We start from the raw sequence: 20,838 nt of genomic DNA, 5'->3' as shown, positions 1-20,838 counted from the left end.
GAGCTGCTCTGGTTGGTTAGTGAAAATGCAGATAAGGATAGAAGTGCACAGTTCCAGTTGAATGGGAAAGCATCAGTCTTAAAGATTGAAACATATTCTCGGGACTCCTTTCTAAGGGCTGACTCAGATGCAGGAACACAGTGCAGGCAGGCAGCTCAGTGCAGTCTTCTCCTTGAAGTGTCCTCCTGGTGAGCCCACACACGTCCCCTCTTCCTCCCATAGCAATGGCTACAAGGGTCTGTCTTATAAATTTGAGTCTATTTAGCCAACAGGAGTCCTTCTTGGTAGGTATCTTCTTTCTCAGGGTCCCCAGTCCAAACAACCTTGATGTCATTATCTTTAAAACCAAAATTAATTTACCCCATATACTTCTCACAGTGATGGCTACACCACTATTTCTTTTTTTTCTTTTTTTTTTTACACCACTCTTTCTGTGGGTCTTTTTTTTCCTACTTTAAATGTCTGGGAATGTAACTTCACCAAAATTTATAGCTGTTGAGGGTCTGAAATAATTCTGCATTCATGAAACTTGTCCCGTTTTCTTACAAATCTCAACATGAAACAGCAACAAAGAAAACGTCCTAATTTGCCCTGACTGGTTTGCCTCAGTGGATAAAGCATCGGCCTGTGGACTGAAGAGTCCCAGGTTCAATTCCAGTCAAGGGCATGTACCTCAGTTGTGGGCACATCCCCAGTAGGGGGTGTGCAGGAGGCAGCTGAAGGTGTTTCTCTCTCATCGATGTTACTAACTCTCTATCCCTCTCCCTTCCTCTCTAAAAAAATCAATAAAATATATTAAAAAAAGAAAAAGTCCTATTTTGTGCACACACATGCACGCACGTGTATGTGTGTGTGTGTGTGTGTGTGTGTGTGTGTATGTATTAGTATGAATACTATAGTGTGAAAGGGATTGTAGATTTTTGTTTGTTTTTTATTCTGAGAATTTGTTTATCATGAAAAGGGTCAAGGATGGTCCAATAATGAGTAACAAATATATTCTCCATAGATTTTTTTAAGCAAGAAGAGTTTAATAATGAAGATTTTAGACTGATTTACACTTTATTAAATAAAGAAACCAACGCTTATTGAAAGCCACTTATTGCTAAATTCAAGTGGTTTGAACAGATTTGGTAAGCTCTCCACCATTTCTCACAGAACCAGAGCACCACTCACTGGCTTCTTCAAAGAGGTCAATGTGAGAAAGTCAGGAAAGAGAGGCTGCTCTGAGAAGTTGTTAAATTAAAATATGAGACACAGTAGTTGAAGAAAAAGTTTTCTGAATTTAATTTTTTCTCCTGCCATGTTGTATTTGTGCTTACCTGGAGTTAGCAATCTGGGTTAAATAGAAAACAAAACCATTTCCTAAGTCAATGTGTATACTGCAAATAAGGTTCAGACAAAATTGATCATTATACATCAATCAAGCAATACATTTACTCTCTAGTGTGGAGGCAATGTAACTGTTCTGTCAAATAACATTGGAGTGTTCTCCTTGTGAATTTAAAATATAAATGGCCACAATCAAAGCTCAGAGATACTTACACACTCAGGGAGGTACAGTGTTTGGTATATCTACCAAATGAGCACAAGCTTACCCGAACTCCCATCCAGGAATCTCCCCCAGAGTGAAATGTGTGTGAGCACATGCACCTGGAGACATGTACAGGAATGTGCATAGCATCGTGCTTTGTCTTAGACCCGCATTTGGAAACCCCACTAATGCCCATCAGCAGAAGAACAGACTAATAAATACAACAGAATAATATACAGTAATAAAAATGAGCAAACTACAGCAATGCACAGCAACACGGCTGCATCTCACAGCTGCACTGTTGAATGAAAGAACAGACACAGAAAGCTGTGTGGTTTGGTTATAGAAAGTTCAACAACAGGCAGAACTAACCCCTAGGGTTTGAAGTCAGGGGTGAGTTCTCTTTGGGGGATTGTACCGACTGTATTTTCTTATTTGCTGTATTATCCATGCTCTGGTAGTCGGAGCCTTGATCCTGGAGAGAGTGCTTCTACCAGCGCTATTTCCCAGAGATAGCGAATGGCCCCCTGATGTCCCTGCGAGTGTACCTTTGATATAAATTCAGTGACCATACTCTCAAATATCTCCTTTATCAAACTCTTATAGGCCAAGCCAATAGTCCCCCTACCTGAAACTACCCCCGCACAGGTGCCAAACCACTAAAGACTCCTTTTTTAAAAATATATTTTTATTGATTTCTGAGAGGAAGGGAGAGGGAGAGAGAGAGATAGAAACATCAGTAATAAGAGAGAATCATGGATCAGCTGTCTCCAGCACACCTCCTACTGGGAGTTGAGCCGGCAACCTGAGTATATGACCTTGACCAGATGGAACCTGGGATCCTTCAGTCTGCAGGCCAATGCTCTATCCACTGAGCAAAACTGACTGAAGCTAGAGACTGCTTTTGTAGCCAGATCACAGCCCCCAAATTATTTAAACTGTCTAATTTAAACCTATTGTACCTATCCTTCCTTGCCCATTACTACCTGCAAGAATTCCAGAAGGGGGGAAAACCAAGATGGCGGCATAGGTAAACACCGGAGTTTGCTGCCTCGCACAACCACTTCAAAAATACAACTAAAAGTCGGAACGGACATCATCCAGAACCACAGGAAGGCTGGCTGAGTGGAAATTCTACAATAGAAGGAAAGAGAAAAGCATACCAAGACTCAGAGGAGGGGCAGTGCGGAAGTAAAATACTAAGGTACAGAGGCGCACGCAGAGTGGGCTGGCGGCTAAGGGCACGGATGTCGTTTTCAATCAGGAGGGAGTCTCAGTCTCTGAGCTCCAGTTCCGGGCAAGTCTCTAGGGACCCAGACTCATACGGGAGAACCGTGTCTGGCATTGGTCGGAACTCGAGGGCAGCTTTCTCTCGGAGGTGCCGGGACACTGAGAAGGGGGGCCTCTGAGGGCAGCCATAACTGCTAGCCCTGCCCTGTTGATCCCGTGGGACCCGCCCCGCCCAAGCCCTGCACGGAGGCTTTTGCTGGATAGCCTCAGGCAGAGGCTAGATTAGCACCTCCCTAGAGATCCAGGAGCTAGTGTGCCCAGTGGTCAGAGTGGGACCATCCAGTTTGCAGCTCCTCAGATTCATAAAGGACACACTCAGGGGGCAGACTCAGTGAGCACCAAAGCCCCATTGAAGCAAGTCTTGCCCTGGAGGGGAGTCTCCAGCACAGAAGTTCTCCCACTGCAGACACAGCTGATTCTCACAGCCAATTGGCCTGGAGGTCAATCCCTCCCAGTGTTACCTACAACAATCAAGGCTTAACTACAACAACACTGTGCACAAAGACCACAAGGGGGTGCACCAAGAGTGTCCTCCTCAGGAAATTGGGGAGGCTGAACCACTGGGCCCTAGAGGACACTTAGTACAGAAAAGCACTTTATCAACACAGGGAAGCATAAAAAATGCGGAGACAAAGAAACAGGACACAAATGACAGAAATGGAGGAAAGCAATCTACTGGATATAGAGTACAAAAACACACTTTTAAAGTTTTTCAAGAACTTTCTGGAAGCCACCGATAAATTTAGTAAGACCTTCAAAAGGACTGCTGCGACAGCAGATAAATGTAGTGAGATCCTCAAGAAATCTAGTCAGACCCTCGATGTTTTGATAAAGGACCAACTGGAAATTAAGCATACTTTGACTGAAATGGAGGATATTATACAGACTCCCAACAGCAGACTAGAGGATCGCAAGAATCAAGTCATCGATTTGAAATACGAAGAAGCAAAAAACACCCAACTGGAAAAGCAAAATGAAAAAAGAATCCAAAAATACGAAGATAGTGTAAGGAGCCTCTGGGACAACTTCAAGTATACCAACATCCGAATTATAGGGGGGCCAGAAGAAGAGAGAGAGCAAGATATTGAAAACCTACTTGAAGAAATAATGACAGAAAACTTCCCCTACCTGGTCAAAGAAATAGACTTACAAGTTCAGGAAGCGCAGAGAACCCCAAACAAAAGTAATCCAAAGAGGACCACACCAAGCCACATCATAATTAAAATGCCAAGAGCAAAAGACAAAGAGAGAATCTTAAAAGCAGCAAGAGAAAGAAACTCAGTTACCTACAAGGGAGTACCCATACGACTGTCAGCTGATTTCTCAACAGAAACTTTGCAGGCCAGAAGGGAGTGGCAAGAAATATTCAAAGTGATGAATGCCAAGAACCTACAACCAAGATTACTTTATCCAGCAAAACTATCATTCAGAATTGAAGGTCAGATAAAGAGTTTCACAGATAAGAAAAAGCTAAAGGAGTTCATCACCACCAAACCTGTATTATATGAAATGCTGAAAGGTATCCTTTAAGAAGAGGAAGAGGAAGAAAAAGGTAAAGATAAAAATTATGAACAACAAATACACATCTATCAACAAGTGAATCTAAAAATCAAGTGAATAAATAATCTGATGAACAGAATGAACTGGTGATTATAATAGAATCAGGGACATAGAAAGGGAATGGACTGACTATTTTTGGGGGGGAAAAGGGTGTTGGGGATGCAGGAAGAGACTGGACAAAAATCCTGCACCTATGGATGAGGACAGTGGGTGAGGAGTGAGGGAGGAGGGTGGGGTGGGAACTGGGTGGAGGGGAGTTTTGGGGGGGAAAAAGAGGAACAACTGTAATAATCTGAACAATAAAGATTTAATAATAATAAAAAAAAAAGAATTCCAGAAGGCTTTGCCTTCACGCCTGTGTGCCTCCTGGCAGACTGGGTACTTCCCAGGTCCCATGTGGTGTGGTGTCAAATGCTTTCAATTTCTAGGGATCTGTACCAGTTAATAATGTGGATTTTATAATGAAAGAAAATACCATAATTTCAAGAGAAACATCAAAAGTGCTTTATTCAAAGTACTGTCCATCACTAGCGACACATTTCCCCCATCTTTCAGGCAATTTGTGGATACCATCCCAATAGAACTTTTCTTGTTTTGAGGCAAACCATTCAGAGACCCAATTTTCCACTTCTGCATATGTTTTGAAGTGCTGCTCAGAAAGTGCATGTGCCTTCGATCAGAACAAGTGGTAATTTGAATGAGCAAGGTCTGGTGAATATGTTGGTTGGGTTAATACTCCGAGGCAAGATCTTTTAACATCTTTAACTGGTTTTGAAGTGTGTGATGGTGCATTATCATGAAGCAAAATTACTTTGCCGTGTCTTCTGGCCCTTTTGGTCGTTTCACAATCAAAGTGTGGTTCAAATTGATTATTTGTTGTCGGTAGCGATCAGTATTAACGGTTTCACCTGGTTTTAGAAGCTCATAATACATCACACCTTCCTGATCCCACCAAAAGCAGAGCATTGTCTTCTTTTCGAAGTGATTTGTCCTTGCAGTCGATGTTGACGGTTAACCTGGATCAACCCATGATTTTGTGCATTTGAGATTCTCAAAATAAATCCAATTTTCATTGCCAGTCACAATTCGATGCTAAAAATACTTTCTTTCTTCTCATTGAAGCAACCTTTTACTGATGACTTTTCGGTTTCCATTTGTCTTTCATTCAGTTGATGTGGCACCCGTTTTCCTTTCTTTAAAATCTTTCCCATTGTGTGTGAATGATCAGAAATTGTTCGCTGAGCAACATTTAATCTTTCTGAAAATTGTTTTTGAGTTTGACATGCATCTTCATTCAATAATGCTTGCAATCGTTGGTCTTCAAACTTTTTTGGTTGACCTGGATGTTCTTTGTCTTTCACATTGAAATCATCACTTTTAAAGCATTTAAACCAGCATTCACAAGTATCTTGAGATGGAACATTTCACCATAAGCTTCCCAAAGTGCATGATAACTTTTTCTTCAAAATAAAGTAATGTATTAAAACATTCCACAAATGCTCTTTTTGTTGGCACGAAATTGGATATTTTTAACCTTAAAAATATCTATGATGTTAACACCTTCAGCAAATTTGACATATGAAGTTTTGAAGCTTGCTGCCAATATCATAAAAGAGCCTACATATCAAATTGCATATATATCAACATATGTGTAACTCCATCTATTGAAAAAAATCTGCATTATTAACTGGTACACTTAGTAGGTAACCTGAGGCTGTGATTCTGGTATATAAAAATTCTGAAAATATTTGAAAACCATTTCTCCCAAACTGTGACTTCACAAAATCTGGCTGCCTTCCATATGTAATTTTTAGTGGTAGCCTGTGTCAACTGACGGGCATTGGTGTCAATTCAATGTCAGCAGGAATCTCTGATTTGGGTGCAGTGAAGAAGGAAGCTTTATGGTGACACAGCTGCTGTGAAGGGAGCACAGCTGCAAGGGCCAGGCAGCCCTCTCCCCGTAGGTAGACAGCTCTGCTCTGCTCCTTGCTTGTTTGCTCCTTTGGTTGTTGTTTTTTACTTTGAGCCCTTTTTGTAGGTATCTTTTGTCTCAGGGTTCACACCTGGGAAATAACACAGTGGGAAATGCTCTAGAATGGCAGTCCTGCCTTTGGGGACATTGTATCAGGTTTCACCCTTCCTTGGGGGCTGGTCTACCTCAACTGTTCTGAAGCTTGCCTTTCCTTTCTCTTCACGATCTGTTCTGCAGAACTGAAGTTCTTAGGATTTTTTTGGTTCAATTTATATAAAAAATGTTAAATGTTTAGGAACAAATATAACAATAAATGTGTGTGTGTGTGTGTGTCCTGCTAAGAAATCATTCTCTCCACAAGTACATGAAGATATCTTATCTAATAAAGCAGGTATATGCAAATTGACTGTCACACCATAATGGTCAAGATGTCTGTGCCCACAGCAGATGCAGGGATTCTGTAACACAAGTTGACTGCGCCCAGAGCGGAGGCCAAGTTCCTGTAACAAGCCTCGATGAGCAATCATCATGGACCTGAGGCTACTTGTCACTGGGCCGGGCCAGGGGACCTGTGCTTTCACCCCCTGCCCAGCGGGGCTTGACAGAGGAACTCAGGCTGTGCCCACCCCCCCACAGTGCCAGGCCAGGGGACCTCAGGCAGTAACTCCCACCCTGGCACATGGCTGGAGGTCCTGAGGCTGCAATCCCTGTCCCAGGGCCAGGCCCGGGACCTGAGGCCACGCCCCCGCCATGTGGGGCTTGACAGAGGACCTCTGTTCATGCCTTGCACCAGGTGGAGCTTGATAGGGACCTCATGTTGTGCCACCTGCCCCAGCCCAGGCTGGGGTTCCTCAGGCTATACACCCCACCCTGGGCCAGGTCACTGAGACTGTGCCCTCCTCGTGTCGGGGCTTGAGGGGGGAACTGAAGCTGTGCACCCTGGCCCAGGCCAGGGGACTTCAAGGTGCACCCTTCGGCCTTACTCCAGGCCAAGCGACCTGAAGATGCAGCCCCCACCAGGCTAGGCTTGACAGGGGTGGGGACAGCAAGGTCTTTATCTAACCCAATGTAAGTGGGGCCAGCTGGGTCTGGGTCTTGTGTGATTCTGAGGCACATGTGGGTGGGCAGAAACTTGACTCTGGTTCCCATTGTGCGTTCCAGACTCTGACAGGAGGAAGGTTTTCATATACATTTTACTAATTTTCTTTCATCTCTGACACTTTTGTTAAGGGAGAAAGGGCAAATAGCAACATTAAAATATTTCCTCTAATTCCATTTTAATGTGCATGAATTTCATGCACCTGGTCACTAGTATTTTTATATTTTCTTCTAAAAGCTTACTGTTTTGCTTTCACAATTAAGTCTACTGTCCATCTGATTGGTTTAATGCAGAAATCAACTTTAACATTTTTCCATATGGTTCCCAAAGGTTCCAGAACAATTTATTGAAAATTTCCTCCCTTCACTTCCAACTTTGAAGTACCACATTTGTCAGAAATATGATGGCCATAGGATTTATTATTCAAATTGATTACATTTTGAGAGTAAAAGAGGGCATTGCTAATTATTGCTATAGAACAAGAGACTTAAACAGGCTTTTGTGAGCAAACTGGGATGATGCTTATCATAAAGCAGGGTTCATATTGCTGGCCTCTCTGTTTTGTTCCATTTCTAAGCATCTTTATCTTATTTCCACAGCTTTAGAATAAGTTGTTATTCTATTAAGTATGTCCTTTCATCTGATTCTTCAATATTGTCTTGGATATTCTTGGCCTTTTACCTTGTTATATAAGTACTAGTGGCCCCGTGCAGAAAATTTGTGCACATTAAAAGGGAATTAATTAGAGGAAATATTTTAATATTGATATTTTCCCTTTCTCTATAATAGAAGTGTCAGAGATGAAAGAAAATTAGTAAAATGTATATGAAAATCTTCCTCCTGTCAGAGTCTGGGGCAAGCTGCGGGACGTAGAGTCAAGTTCCCACACACCACCCGCAAGTGCATCAAAAACACAAGAGACCCAGACCCGGCCGGCCCCACCCCATTGGATAAGACCCAGACTCAGCCTGCCCCACACCCCGTCAAGCTACTCCTGGCAGAGAGCAAAACCTCAGGTCCCCCATCCTGGCACCAGGTGGGGGTACAGTCTCAGGTCCCCAGTCAAGCCCACCAGGTGGGGAGAACAGCCTCAGGTGCCCAGGCCTGGTGCTGGGGTGAGGGGCACAGCCTAAGATCCCCTGTCAAGCGGGGGGCATGGCCTGATTTCCCCAGGCCTGACAAGGGGTGAGGGTGGGGGCCACAGCCCGAGGTCCCCCGTCAAGCACCGTGGGGCAGGGGGTGCGACCTGATGTCCATGCTGTTTGGTCATGACGTTATAGCATCCCAGCTATTTTACATATTCCTCTATTATATAGATAGATTAGAATCACTTGCCATGTTTCACCAAATAAAAAACAAAACAAAGAAAACCTGTTTTTTAATTGCTAACTAATTTCTCCTTTATTTTTTTTCATTTTTATCTATACTTTTGAGGACTTATTATTGAGTACATACAAATTTAGAATTGTTATATTTTCCTAGGGATCTGAATCTTTTTACCATATGAAGTGTCGGTCTTTATCACTAGAACAGGAAAACCTACTTTACCTAATAATCACAGCTACACCTACTTTTATGGTTAGTATTTGCATCATATAGCTTTCCATTCTTTTTTCCTAATTCTATTTTTTTATGTTATAGATATATTTTCTGTAGACACCATACAATATTTTTTCAATCTAGCCTAACCATTTTTGTCTTTTAACTGAAATATTTAGTCATTTCATATTTATTTTTTAAGTATATATCTTTATTGATTTCAAAATTGAAGGGAGAGAGAGAAGTAGAAATGATGAGAGAATCATTGATCAGCTGCCTCTTGCAGACCCCCTACTGGGAATCGAGCCCACAACCCAGGCAAGTGCCCTGGTCTCCCTGTTGAGGGGACTACCTCTAGAGGGGACAATTTGCATATTTGACTTTTATTATGTAAGATTTGAGGTTTATGGGTAATCTTCCCCTACGAATGATTTTTGTTTGCATCTTCCATATGCCTCTGGATAGTAGCAAACCGGAATAGATGTAATCCAATCCCAGGGATTGGAATTGGGGGGACTGTCCAAGGACTGACATCAGGGCTACTTTCTGAGCTGCTGCAGTCATACTCCTAGAGTGTAGTTCTAATGTTGCCATGTGAAAGCACAGGGTCACAATGGGGCCCCCATACTTGACAGCCCAAAATTCTGGGTGCCTGGCCTTGAACATCATCAAAATCAATACTTCATGCCCTTTTACATAAATTGGATTAGGAAATGCCCCTAGGGTAAAAGTGGCCCCAGTTGTCAAAGTCACCAATTTACCCAGGATTGCTGAGACTTCATAGTCATGGCAGCTCCCTTGCCTTTGGGCTCAGGCTTGCTTGGTTTGTTTTTTTGGTTGTGTTAAAAGGCCTGAGTTACCTAGTTCACATTGCAGTAAAGAATTAGATGTTCTCCACATAAAATATTTATTGAATTCTACTTTCTGCTCTGAAATTTACTACTTGTTTTAACCTTCAATAATTTATTTGTAGTCCATGAGCCTGATCCCTCATATATAAAAAGGATTTGAGCAGAGTTGCATGGGGCCCTGCAGTTCAGTTTCTACCTGATTAGCACAATTTACTCTAAATCACTGAGTAGATTTTAGCATAAGATCCCAAAGGGAAGAATTACAGAATGCAGTGACTTGCTTTTCTTGTTTTTCCTACACGTAACAGAACCTTCAATATTGAAGGTGCCAGTAAGCATTTCAAAGGAAAAAAGGAAGGAAAGCTTGCTAACAGATTTGCTAAAATCTTTTTCTTTCATGGATCCACTGACTATCATCATAGATGTCAGTATTGTCAGTCCAAGAGCCCCATTCGTCTGTCTTTTCTGAGATCAGATAGAAACAAGAAGAGGACTGAAATCAGTCTGGCTAGTAGAATCTTAGGAAATGTCATTAGCCAGCCCACCAGCTTTGTAGGAGCAAGAATATGCAGCATTTCAAGCCCCATTCCAAGCAGTGCATGTGACTAAGGTTTATAATGATCACAGAGCCTCTCCCCGCCCCCCAGCACTGCATAAAGCCATCCCATTGCTATCGCAGTCTGGACTAGATGATGGAAATCAAGAGCCCTTATCAGAAAACACACAAGAAGCTGGTAACAGTGTGATCCTTGCACCCCCTCTAGGTTAACAGTCTCCCCTACTTCACTTCTCTGTTGTAGTTTCCTGGCATCTTTTAAGATAAGACGCTTACTTCTTCACTCCTTCTGATCCCACGCAAACTACAAACCAAGTGGATAAAGGAAAAGAAGCTCTTTAATCATTTGAAATCAGAGGGGCTATAACAGAACTCAAATCCTGTAGAACAAAGGATCAGAAACACTGGCCAAGGCAAATTTATCTTCATAATCCAACCCTTAATTGGGCTGCTCTCCTATATTTCAATTGAATGTCTGTTTTTAAGCCTCCCTTCAGCAATGACAGTCTCTCTATGATTCCTTCCAGAAGTCTATCTGTGAAAAAAATTACAGTACTGTAATTTTTCTCATGGCTATCAAGAGAGTACAGCAGTTTCTTAGTTTACTACACTGTCAAGAGTCTACATATCTGCTTGGTGCATTCAAAAGCAATCACTACATTTTTCAATATAAAGAAAGGAAAATAGATACCTATACCAAAGTTAATGGGTGTAAGCAGCCAACAGAGCTGACATTACAAAGGAAGTTACAGATTTCTTTTGGGGTGGTAGCTTTATTGTAGAAGATATATAATTTTCATATATCTTTGAAAGGGCCAGTGATACAGCTCTGAGCTCGACCTTGGATTTCCACAGTCTCTAAGGGGAAGAAAGTCTGCCTAAGAACAGGATGTTAGTTGAGGGATTGTGTCGAATAAAAAAAATGAATGGATGGTCGGCCACAAAATTTTCCTCTGGCATAAGCGCGCAACCAAATCCTATTACGGCTGTGGCAGCCGCTGCCTCTGTGCCCTCCTCATTAACTTCTACAAATGACTTGTGGATAATTTCTGATATAAAAAGATCTCTGGCTCTTGACATGCCAGAAAGATCAGCCTTGCTACTAAAGAGATCCTCTATACCCAGGCTTTTCAGGTGAGAGTTGAGGTTGTAGCTCTCTTCCAGCTTGAACTTGGGCAGGTGGACGTTGACTTCAAAGGATCTCAGATTCTCAGGTTTGGTCCACTCATGCAGTTTTTCCAGGGTCAATTGTTCTTCGATCTGAAATGAGAAAGAGCAATAGAAGAGGTGAGAACTATTCCACATAAGCAAGGCAATACACATTATTTACATGAATGGATTCATGTTATCAGTTCCTAATCAGTTTCTTTCATGTTTTGTGCCAAAATAGATTCCATTTGGAGGATTTCATTTCTTTTCAGCAATTGGTGATAATAGAACAGAGCTGTGGTCCAAGCCATCAAGGGCTCAAGTAACAGGGACTTTGGACATCAGAGGTTTCAACTACCCATCCATCCACCCAGGCTTTCCTAAACCCCTACCACACTGGATTATGGTTACAGGCCATGATGGCTTTTATTGCTTTAACTGGTTGATTGATACAAGGTAAAACTCAAAATTTTTCCTCTATTTCTTCTATTCTGAACCCTACTGATCACTGTGGTTATCTGTGAACTCACTGTGCTGAAGTAATCTCTAATAGATTTAGCTTCTGGGTAAAAAAAGAAAAGGGACTAGTTCCTCATCTAAAATTGGGAGAGGGTTAATGATAGTACCTACCTTATAGCCTTGTTGTGAGCATTAAATGACTTAATGTATGCAAAGCATTTGGCACACAGTACTAGTAAGAGCCACAAGAATGTCAGCTATTATCATTGACATATTACTACTACTATTGGACTAGAATGGGCCCATCATTCCACTTGTTCTGCTGATGCTGATTACCTCTTTTATGAGACTGGAGAATTTCTCTTTATAATCAGAGAAGAGAAAAATATGAAAATATAATTAAAAGGAGGAACATACTGATTTTACACATGTCAATAATTAATATCAGACCTCTTCCTGATAACAAGTTTGGTTAGAGAGAAGGTAGAGAAAAACCACACAACAGGCTAGAGACACTAAAGAAAACCATATTCTTCAGAGTTTTGCCTAGTCCTAGGCTGACAAGAAATGTCTTCGCCTTTTACTGAAATAAAATAGAAACATCGTACAAAGTTCATATGAGAAAGTAGGCTTAACTTTCAAGCTAGTGTGTCATATGGGTCTTTTCTACCACATAGCTGTTAGAAATATAATTCACAATCTATATGAATTGTGATGAGAATGAGCAGTGTCATAATGAAATTTCATTGTACAAGTTGAAGCTACCTAGTATAAATGTTTTGGGAATTTTAATTTTAATAAATTTGTTTCAATAAAATAATTCTAATTTTACTGCACTTTCCTCTAAAGTTTATTTAAGAAAATTCCTGTGAGCTGCCACTGACATGTTACATTTAATATAGATTCTTAGAAGTCCCCACCACAACTGTTCACTGACAGTCCCTGAAAAGTTAATCTTAGGGCTTCAGAGTAGCAAACATTGATGACCTACTACCACACAACATACACACAGACAGAACCCATCTATCAGAAAGAAACATGAAGCATGAGCGTGAGAGCCATTACCTTCTTCAGACCTGTGGCCTCGTCCTCGATGTCATCTGGCAGCAGGATGACCATGCTGAGGTCCCTGCCTTGGTAAGGCAGCTCCAGCACCCGGCACTTAAGGTCCTCGATGTAGCCAAATGGAAATTTGCTCTTCTGATACATCATTTTCACTGTTTTTGTGTCTTTCTGAATAGTTGAAAAAACCAAGTCACTCACAGTATTATCTGCATTCTCTTAGAGCAAAGAGCAATTTTATAATTACATCACCTCACCTTATTCAATCTGAAAGGAGTATCATTTGTGGCCTCTTTACTGAATTTCTCCTGCCAGTTTCCTTTGAAATAGATGGCATTAACTAGCACAAGTTTAGTCATATTATTAACGTCGCCTGCAGCCAACAATTCTGGAATTTTCCCTAAAGAAAGAAAGTTTTTTTTTTAAAAAAAAATTTACATATCAGCATCCCATTCTTGAACTGCATTGAAATGAAATTCAAATTAATACTTTTTATTTAATTCCCATTAATGTGTTGTTAGGGAAGCCCTACCAGTATGTTTTGACCGTAAATAAACCAACTAAAGGGTTTAAAAGCTAAAAACAGGACAATCTTTTCTGCATTGTATGAGAAACAATGAGCCTTCTTTTGTGAATGGCCATTCTTTGGCAGGCATAAATAATATTTTTTCATGAAAACGACCTATACTAATAAAAGGGTAATATGCTAATTAGACCAAACATCTTCCAGATTACCTTGCATATGTTCTTCAGGACAAAACCATTGTGGCGGGGCTGAGGCAGAGGCAGTTAGTGGCTATCAGGCAAGCAGAGGAGAGCAGTTAGGTGATCAGGAAAGTAGGGGAGAGCAGCTAGTGGGATCAGGCTGGCAGGGGTGATCAGTTAGTGGGTTCAGGCCAGCAGGGGAGAGCATTTAGGGGGATCAGGCCAGCAGGGGAGTGCAGTTAGGGGGATGAGGCAGCAGGGAAGAGCAGATAATGCAATCAGGCTAGCGGGCAGGTGAGCAGCTAGGAGCCAGTAGTCCCAGATTGCAGGAAGGATGTCGGAATGCTGCAGGGATCTGGCCTAAAACAGCAGTCGGATATCCCTTGAGGGGTCCTGGATTGAAGACGCTGCTGGCCATGCTGAGGGACCCTAACCCCATGCACTAATTATGTACACCGGGCCTCTAGTTGTTAAATAAGTCACTTCTTCAAAGCCTCCAAGTGGAAGCTGCTCTCATAGAAAATATTTTAACAGATATCTTAAGGCTAGGACAGTTAGTTTTCTGAAACACCAGTTCCCTTGTGATTACAGCATGGCCATGAAGAATGCCTTGGAAGGGAGACAGGTGTTGGGTAGGTGCCTTGATTCAGACCTCGACAAGGTTAGAAACAGTGGGGTGGAGAAACACCTAAGATGGAGGCACCCCTGACAGCTTAGACAAAGCATTTCCCAAAATACTTATGGCCACAGCAGTTTGTGTGAAATTTGCATGAAATTTGTGCCAGGGGTTCAGCCTCCGACACCGCGGCTTCATCCTGATGGTCGTCTAGAAGGGCGTCCAGTCTAATTAGCATATTATGCTTTTATTATTATAGACTAGAGGTCCAGTGCATGAAATTTGTGCACTCGGTGGGGGGGTACCTCAGCCCAGCCTGCACCCTCTCACAGTCTGGGAGCCCTCAGGGGCTCCTGACTGGTGGCATAGGGACCACCGACTTTCAGTGGGGAGCCGGCCTAAGCGGTCAGTCTGACATCCCTAGCACTGCTGGGAGGCGGGTGAGGATCCCGCTACCACTTCTGCGCTTGCCAGCTGTGAGCCCGGCTTCTGGCTGAGTGGCGTTCCCCCTGTTGGAGTGCACTGACCACCAAGGGGAAGCTCCTGGGTTGAGCAGGCTCAAGAAAAAATGGCTCTCCGACATTCCCTGAGTGGTCCCAGATTGTGAGAGGGTGTAGGCCAGGGCAAGGGACCCCACTGGTGTATGATCGCAGCCCGGAGTGATGAGGGAGGTTGGCCAGCCAGGAAGGGACTGTGACAGGGTGCCAGGATATGTCTGGCCTATCTCGCTCAGTCCCGATTGGCCAGACCCCAGCAGCAAGCTAACCTACTGGTCAGAGAGTCTATACCCTGGTGAACAGTGCACATCCTAGCAAGCGATTGAGGTGCCTTAGCATATCATTAGTATATTGCCCTCTGATTAGTTGAACAGACAACTGACCAGCTGACCCGACACTTAGCATATTATACTTTTATTATATAGGACTCTTCCATAATCTGGGCCAGGATGGATTTTCCTTAAAACTTTATCCTTTTTATCCTACATTCAATGTTAGTTTTAATTTTAAAATGTGATTTTGAATTTATGGGGAAAATATTTAGCTACTTCAGTGAAAGCATGTTGAAGTTCCCACTTTGAGGAATTCCCACATTTAAAAGCTGTTGGGCACTGGGCAGTTGCAGAGTTCAGCCCCAGCAAGAGGGTGAGGGCAGAGGAAAAGGGCAGGGAATCATCTGCAGGCTGGGAAAGTGGAAGGAGGAAAAGAATGGCCAGTGTGTAATGAATGCCTACATTCGGCCCACTCTCTTACCTTCAGTCTGCCCTTTGACCCACTCGTTTATCACCTTTCTTGCATCTTCAGAGGCTCGCTGAAAATCTACACTGGCCAGTTCAGCACCATACATTTTCTGGGTTGAAGCTAAGAACTCCTGTTTAAAATTTTTAAAAAAAGGTAAAAAACAAAAACAAACTCCATGAATAATTCCTACTAAATACAGAAATGATTTTCTAAAATCCTTAAAAGCAGTAGAAATTATCCTAAAAGACATAAATTTCATTGTAACAAAAAAATTCTAACCCTTACACTTTTTGCATTATGGTAAAAAACACATAACACTAAATTTACCACCTTAATCATTTTAAGTGTACAGTTCAGTAGTTTTGGTGTACAGAAAAGGAATTTACCAATTCTTTTCTGACCTTTGGCTAACATTTTCATAAATAAGTATACACTGATTGTTCTTGGAAGTGAATTATGGAATTCACTCTTGAGTTGGTAACACAGCCAGGGTCAATCTTTTCCTGTGAAGACTATCAAATGAAATCAAAACATTAATGGAGATACTGCCATATGTTTAAATTCTGTATCTTTTTTCTGAATGTTTATAAAAATAAAAACTGACTTCTGTGACTTGATTGTGCTGGAAAATGTCTGCACTATTTCGTCAGTTTTAGCATGTGAATGTAAAGCACTCACCGGGAGGAACTCATTGGTTTTCTCTCCATACAACCTATTAGCAAGTTTCAGAATATAGGGAGCTCCGCGCTTGTTGATATCAGCATTCAGACTCTGAAAACTTGAATGAATCTCCTTAACTGCATCGAAGTGAAGAGTCTAAAATAGAGAAAGCATTCTTTCTACAGCCATTTATTTTGAAACGGATTCCTTGACATTTGCTTCTATCAGATTAAATTAATGCTTTTATTACTAATTATCAATAATTTCCAGCCCAATACTTTATTAAACTTTCATTGGAGAACAAAAGAATAAAGAATCTAAAATGTATCAGTTTGTGAGACATAATTACATCAGAAGCTCTTTTTATATCACTTTTTATAATTATAGTCCCATGAATGTAAGTGGTTAATAGGCTTAATATTTATCTATGTCTGCTTTTACTCCAAAGAAAATCATAACTGGTATATTCATATATAAATTCTGCATAAATAGAGTTTTACTGAAAGTTCTCAGCAATTAACAGTAAAATTAAGAATCATCCCCTACATGGGAGCACAAAGTTATTACAGAATTGAGGGGGTTTTTAAACTACATTGTCAGCATCAGGAACTTAAAAATAACATCTGTGAACTTAACATTCAGCAAAAGTTTAATTTTCATGTTTCATATCAAGAATCCCGTTATGGTCTTATAAGTCCTGGGCTGAATCTTTATTTCAACACACAAAGAATAAACCTACACAATGTAGAAAGACCAGTTACACACCAAGATAGGGAATGTTTGCACAGTTGCTATGATAGGTCTGCTTTAATAGAAAAGCAGGGAACCCTTAAAATGACTTTTTGCTGAGGTAATACAGTCTCCTGATAAACCTCAAAATAGAAGCTGATTTTACCCTGCAGAAAGCAACTAACTATTATTACCAGGAGATAAAATTAAAAGTGGGTGTTTGAAACATAAAAATGCTTTCATGTTTGCAGCTGTAAAGACCATTGGATTTTCATAAAATTCTATGTAATAAAGAGAAAATATGCAAATTGACCATCATGCCCTTGCACAAGATGGACGCCCCCAGGTGCTCACAAGAGGGCCACACCCATGTGGTCACAAGACCACCTCCAAGTGGTCACAAGATTGCTATGCCCATGTTGTCACAAGATGGCCACCACAAGATGGCAGGCAAGGGAGGGCAGTTGGGAGCAAACTCACCAGCAGGGCAGTTGGGGGAGACCTGGCATACGGGGGAGTGCAGTTTGGGGGGACCAGGCTGGCATGGCAAGAAAGTTAGGAGCAACCAGGCCTACAGGGGAGGTCATTTAGGGTTGACCAGGTTGGCAGGGGAGGGCAGTTAGGGGGTGGGGGCTAACAGGCCTGCACAGGAGTGCAGTTGGGGGCAATTCATCCTGCAGGAGAGGGGAGTTGGGGGAAATCAGGCTGGCTGGGGAGCAGTTAGGCATCGATCAGTCTGGCAGGCAGAAGCGGTTAGAGCAGGGGTGGACAAACTTTTTGACTGGAGGGCCACAATGGGTTCTTAAACTGGACTCAGAAGAAGGAGCTGTAGCCATGTTTCCCAACGTTGCCATGTTAACACTGTTGCTGGTGAAGGAGTGGAGGGGAGAACAAGAGAACCCTCCGCTCTTTCGGCTCCACCAGCCGGATAGAACAGCCGAACGGGCCGGATCCCGCCCGCGGGCTGTAGTTTGCCCAAGGCTGGGTTAGAGGAAATCAGGGAGGAAGTAAGGCTAGCAGTTGGGAGGCAGCAGTCCCCGAGTGTGAGAGGGATTGTCCCTGTGGGATTGGGCCTAACCCAGAATTTGGACATTCCCTGAAAGGTCCCTGATTGGAGAGGATGCAGGCTGGGCTGAGGGACAAACCCCACCCCCAAACCCCCAGTGCATGAGTTTTGTGCACCGGGCTCTAGTGTGGAAATAAAAGATTTGCAGCTGGAACAGATGGATAAACTTGAATCCAAAGCTGGACCTTCCCCAGTAACTGGCACCTTGTAATCTTTCCCCTAATTCAAGGAGAGCGGGAGTTCCCCTCTCAGAATTCAACAAAGACCACACAGCACAGTGGTGGGCCCCGCACCCATGAAGGCCAGGTGGAAGGCCAGGCATTACTGCTTCTTCTCCCTGTAACAGGGACCTGCCATACCACCCAGGGCTTGGCCCTGTCCCTGCAGCCACCACACCTCACTTTTTTCCTCTCCTTCAGCCTCCCCTACCCACACAGGAACTTGTGCCAGGCACATGACTAAGTCTCAACAGTATAACCGCAGATCTCCTGTTCCCTCAGAAAGGCAACACTGCCAACTTCTCCAGTGTGGTGAATTCCCTGTTATTTTGTGTTGAAAGGTAACATTACATAGCAGGCATCTGTTAATGAGTAGCGAGTTGCATGCAAAGCAGAAAGTGAAAAATCTGAAGTGAGAGGAGATGCCTTCAAAGATTTGCCCACTGCAAGAGAAGCAGCACACCACCCGGGCTCTCATAGCTTTCTTCACCGCTGTATCCTCAGCCAAACAAAAACCAGTGCCTGGCGCATAGTACGTGCTCAGTAAAAACTCAATCCTGACTGAAAGCCTGCATATAAATGAACTGCTCTTGGGGCTTTTCTGAAAGTCTGGCCTCATCGTGTGTAGTTGTGGAACACACAAGCACAGTGTTTAAAACACCCTGTAAGAGCTCAGAGGCACACCTTTTTAGGAGGGACTTGCAGGGAACCCACACTCCTTTTGTTAGTTTCTGCTGACCTTGGACATCTGTGCCTCGGTAGTGCCTCTGGCCCCCAGGAAGACCATGGCCAGCGCTGAGGAAATGCTCACGGGGGAGATGAAGATGTTCCCAGAGGGGTTGCTGTCCTTCAGGGTGCGGAAGAGGTCCACTGCGAACCGGGTGTTGGCCAAGCTCAGCTGCTCCATGGTGAGGCTACAACACAGGACAGAGGCCTAGCGCACCAGCCAATATGGCAACGACACTTCTCCACGTCTCCCTCGCCCTGAAACACCCGGAAACTTGTACTTCCTTTTCTTTTCTCAGGAGGACAAGAGCACTGTCTCATGGGCACACAGGTGGGAACTGGACAAGGATCCATCAGCGACCCAGGGCCAGGACCCAGGGAGTGGAGAGGGCTCTGACTTGCAGACTCAGCAGCCAGCACTGGGCCTTTCCTACTCAGCTGGGGAGCACACACATTTCCCACCCTTTACCTGAAATGATAATTTTCTCTTAGAAAATCATAGCTACCTACTCTGCATTAAAGCAAATTTCAGCAAAGTGGTAGATTTTCCTCATTTTCAATTCAGTTGCTAACGTTTAGGGAGGTGAAGTGTCCCAAGTCTCAAGGCTGCTATAGGATGTGAGAGTTGGAAAACCCAGCACAGGCCTTAGGGTCGCGGTGCAGCCCACCAGGAGCAGGGGAGAAGCTTCCTCTCTGACACCCACCCCTCAGGTGCAGGTGACTGGCCTTCCACCTCAGCTCAGAAGCCCACTTACCAATCCTGACTCCTCTCAGAGCTTGTTTCCACAGAGATGGGCAAGGAAGAATAATAGTGGTGCTAGCTGCTTCCCTGTAAGTAATACATTAGACTATCACTGTTGTTACTGGAAATTAACCTCTAGAATCACATTGGCCTTCCCTCCCTACTTCCTTCTTTCCTCTTCAGCAATGAAATGCTATACTCCTGGACTGCCTAAAAACTGTCACAAACTGCTCAGGGAGGCAGGGAGTTGAGAAAGGAATAAAAATATTATGATCTCAGGCTTGGTTCTGGCTTCAGACCAAAGGACGAGCCCAGTCCATCACAGGCCAGCTGGCCCTCGAGCCCTGGCCCATTAGAGGGTTGGTGGAAGGGTTTTTCCAGTGTTGCTCCCGCTCAGATGAGCAGTGTAGGCAGCAATCCTAGAGGTGCAGGCAGCCATCCCAGGGAGAGGTCAGGGGCTGCTGGTACCCAGGCCACTGAAGGCCAGGGCAGAGCCAGGAGTAGGCAGCTGGCAGATTCCAGCCCTGGGCAGCCCCACTGGTTTAGTCCCACTTCCCTAATGGGCCTGGTGCCCAGATCTCACCCTTTGCTGGCTGCTCCTGTGAGGGGCTGTGGATCTGAAGGTGTCCACAGCCACTAGCACCGCCCTTATATAGTCCCTGAGTTGGGTGCAGCCTGGGAGGGGCTCCGGATCTGATGATGCCTGCAGTACAAACAGGTCCCTGAGGTGGGTGCAGCTATTGACCTGCAGGAGGAGGAATGGGGTGGGGTGGGGTGGGGTAGAGAGAAGGGTGGTGCTGGGGGGTGGGGTGCTGTGGCAGAGCTGCAGATTGAGCAGGGTGGGGCAGCAGGGCAGGCACAGCAGGAGTCTGGGCACTGGCAGTAGAATCCTAGATGACAGGGGATTACTCAGGAGATGAGCAACTTTTTGAGTTGAGGCAAACTCAGAGGTCTGTCAAGGACCTGATGGCCTAGGTCTTGCCTAAGTGTGAATCACTGTGATGACATAATGTATCACCTCTTACAGGGCAAAGCAGCCCCTCTGAATCTCATCTATATACTCCAAAATG

At 43.6% G+C, this 20,838-nt stretch overlaps 1 protein-coding gene across 2 annotated transcripts; it reads right to left on the bottom strand.

The window, feature by feature from the left end:
* Positions 1 to 10,718: 10,718 nt before the first annotated feature.
* LOC118676889 (leukocyte elastase inhibitor-like) lies at positions 10,719 to 20,410 on the bottom strand. Of its 2 annotated transcripts, XM_036351515.1 has the most exons (8): positions 20,352 to 20,410; positions 19,782 to 19,855; positions 19,040 to 19,214; positions 16,306 to 16,443; positions 15,640 to 15,757; positions 13,326 to 13,468; positions 13,072 to 13,239; positions 10,719 to 11,658 (listed from the first exon to the last, which is right to left on the bottom strand). In XM_036351515.1, exons 3-8 carry the CDS (start codon positions 19,205 to 19,207, stop codon positions 11,257 to 11,259), a joined length of 1,137 nt encoding a protein of 378 aa, XP_036207408.1. In that variant the 5' UTR covers positions 19,208 to 19,214; positions 19,782 to 19,855; positions 20,352 to 20,410; the 3' UTR covers positions 10,719 to 11,256. The 2 variants fall into 2 exon arrangements, with proteins under 2 accessions (XP_036207408.1, XP_036207409.1); XM_036351516.1 differs by lacking the exon at positions 19,782 to 19,855 and having other exon boundaries at positions 20,352 to 20,404.
* Positions 20,411 to 20,838: the final 428 nt, after the last annotated feature.

This window comes from Myotis myotis, unplaced genomic scaffold (genome assembly GCF_014108235.1).
Source record: "Myotis myotis isolate mMyoMyo1 unplaced genomic scaffold, mMyoMyo1.p scaffold_m19_p_2, whole genome shotgun sequence".
Classification (NCBI taxonomy): domain Eukaryota; kingdom Metazoa; phylum Chordata; class Mammalia; order Chiroptera; family Vespertilionidae; genus Myotis; species Myotis myotis.
This window is presented reverse-complemented; position numbering and strand designations above follow the sequence as displayed.